The sequence below is a fragment of the Tetrahymena thermophila genome, assembly GCF_000189635.1.
Source record: "Tetrahymena thermophila SB210 genomic scaffold scf_8255038, whole genome shotgun sequence".
In the NCBI taxonomy this organism is placed as follows: Eukaryota; Ciliophora; class Oligohymenophorea; order Hymenostomatida; family Tetrahymenidae; genus Tetrahymena; species Tetrahymena thermophila.
In genome coordinates, this window is record NW_002476705.1 from 1 (window position 1) to 1,094 (window position 1,094).

Below are 1,094 nucleotides of genomic sequence, written 5' to 3' on the forward strand. Positions count from 1 at the left end.
TGTCCTTACTTTAATTAAAAAAGACTTTTACCTCTTGATTGGAGATGCAGACCTTGGTATTAGGAAGCGAATGATACTTTCTATATGTAAAAAATTAAAACTTTATGATTCAATATAATTTTTTAAAAATAATAAAAAGTTAATTTTCTTAGCCATACATTGACTTTGGAATGAAAACAGTAGCATCTACTTCAACATTTAAAATAGTTAAATCATAGAAAAATACTTATTCAATACAAGATGAACTAAATTATTAGTAAGATGCTGTTTAGGCGATGGATTTAAACCTATAAAACATCTAAACTAGATTTTTGTAAAATTTCGAAGATGACGAATATTCTTATTTAGTATCAACTAATCCAAGCAAAAATTCAACAGATTACACTCCGTTAATTATGGCTCATCCTAGTATGAATATTAGTAAAATATAAAAATTTTTATTACAAAGACTAAATATTTAATTTAATAATAATCATTTTTGATATTAGTCAACTCAAATTAATTAATTTTAGCTTTAATAATATTTAATTTTTGTTTATTTCCTATTATTTAAATTAAATTAATTTAATTCATTCTAGAATTTTATGAGAAATTAATTAACTTTAAATTAAAAATAGGTACACAATAAAATATTTATGATGTAGAATTCTAAAATGAATAAAGCAATGACAATGATAAGTATATGTATGCAAATTAAACTAGCTTTCTAAGCGAAATCTTTACTATTGAAAATTCATGTAAAGAATTGATTCAAATGAATAACAGCTACATAAGAACTATTGTAAAGGATGGATAATAGTATTTAACAAGGTTTTCACCTATTTTCGTATGCTATGGAAATTTATATGAACAATATAGCAGTAAAGTTGCTTACTATGTTAAATCAATTTCGTATTAAAAAAGAGATAAAAGTACAAAGGAAGTTTCTTAAATGATGGAATTTATGGTCAAAACAATATTTATTTTGGTTATTGTAGCTATTTTATTTATAAGCATTATTTTTTTCATTTTGCTAAAATATTTTCTAAAGCATAATTTCGAAATTCCAATAGCCATAGTAAGTAAAGTTATTTAAGAAGCTGATTGTGAAAGGT

At 22.5% G+C, this 1,094-nt stretch overlaps 1 protein-coding gene across 1 annotated transcript; it reads left to right on the top strand. All coding sequences in view use genetic code 6, as the record gives it.

The window, feature by feature from the left end:
- Positions 1 to 170: 170 nt before the first annotated feature.
- TTHERM_02452140 (hypothetical protein) lies at positions 171 to 891 on the top strand (the record flags this gene model as incomplete). The annotated part of the gene is made up of 2 exons (XM_001028388.4): positions 171 to 420; positions 618 to 891. Coding segments are annotated over 2 exons (524 nt in total), but the record flags the coding sequence as incomplete, so codon positions are not given.
- Positions 892 to 1,094: the final 203 nt, after the last annotated feature.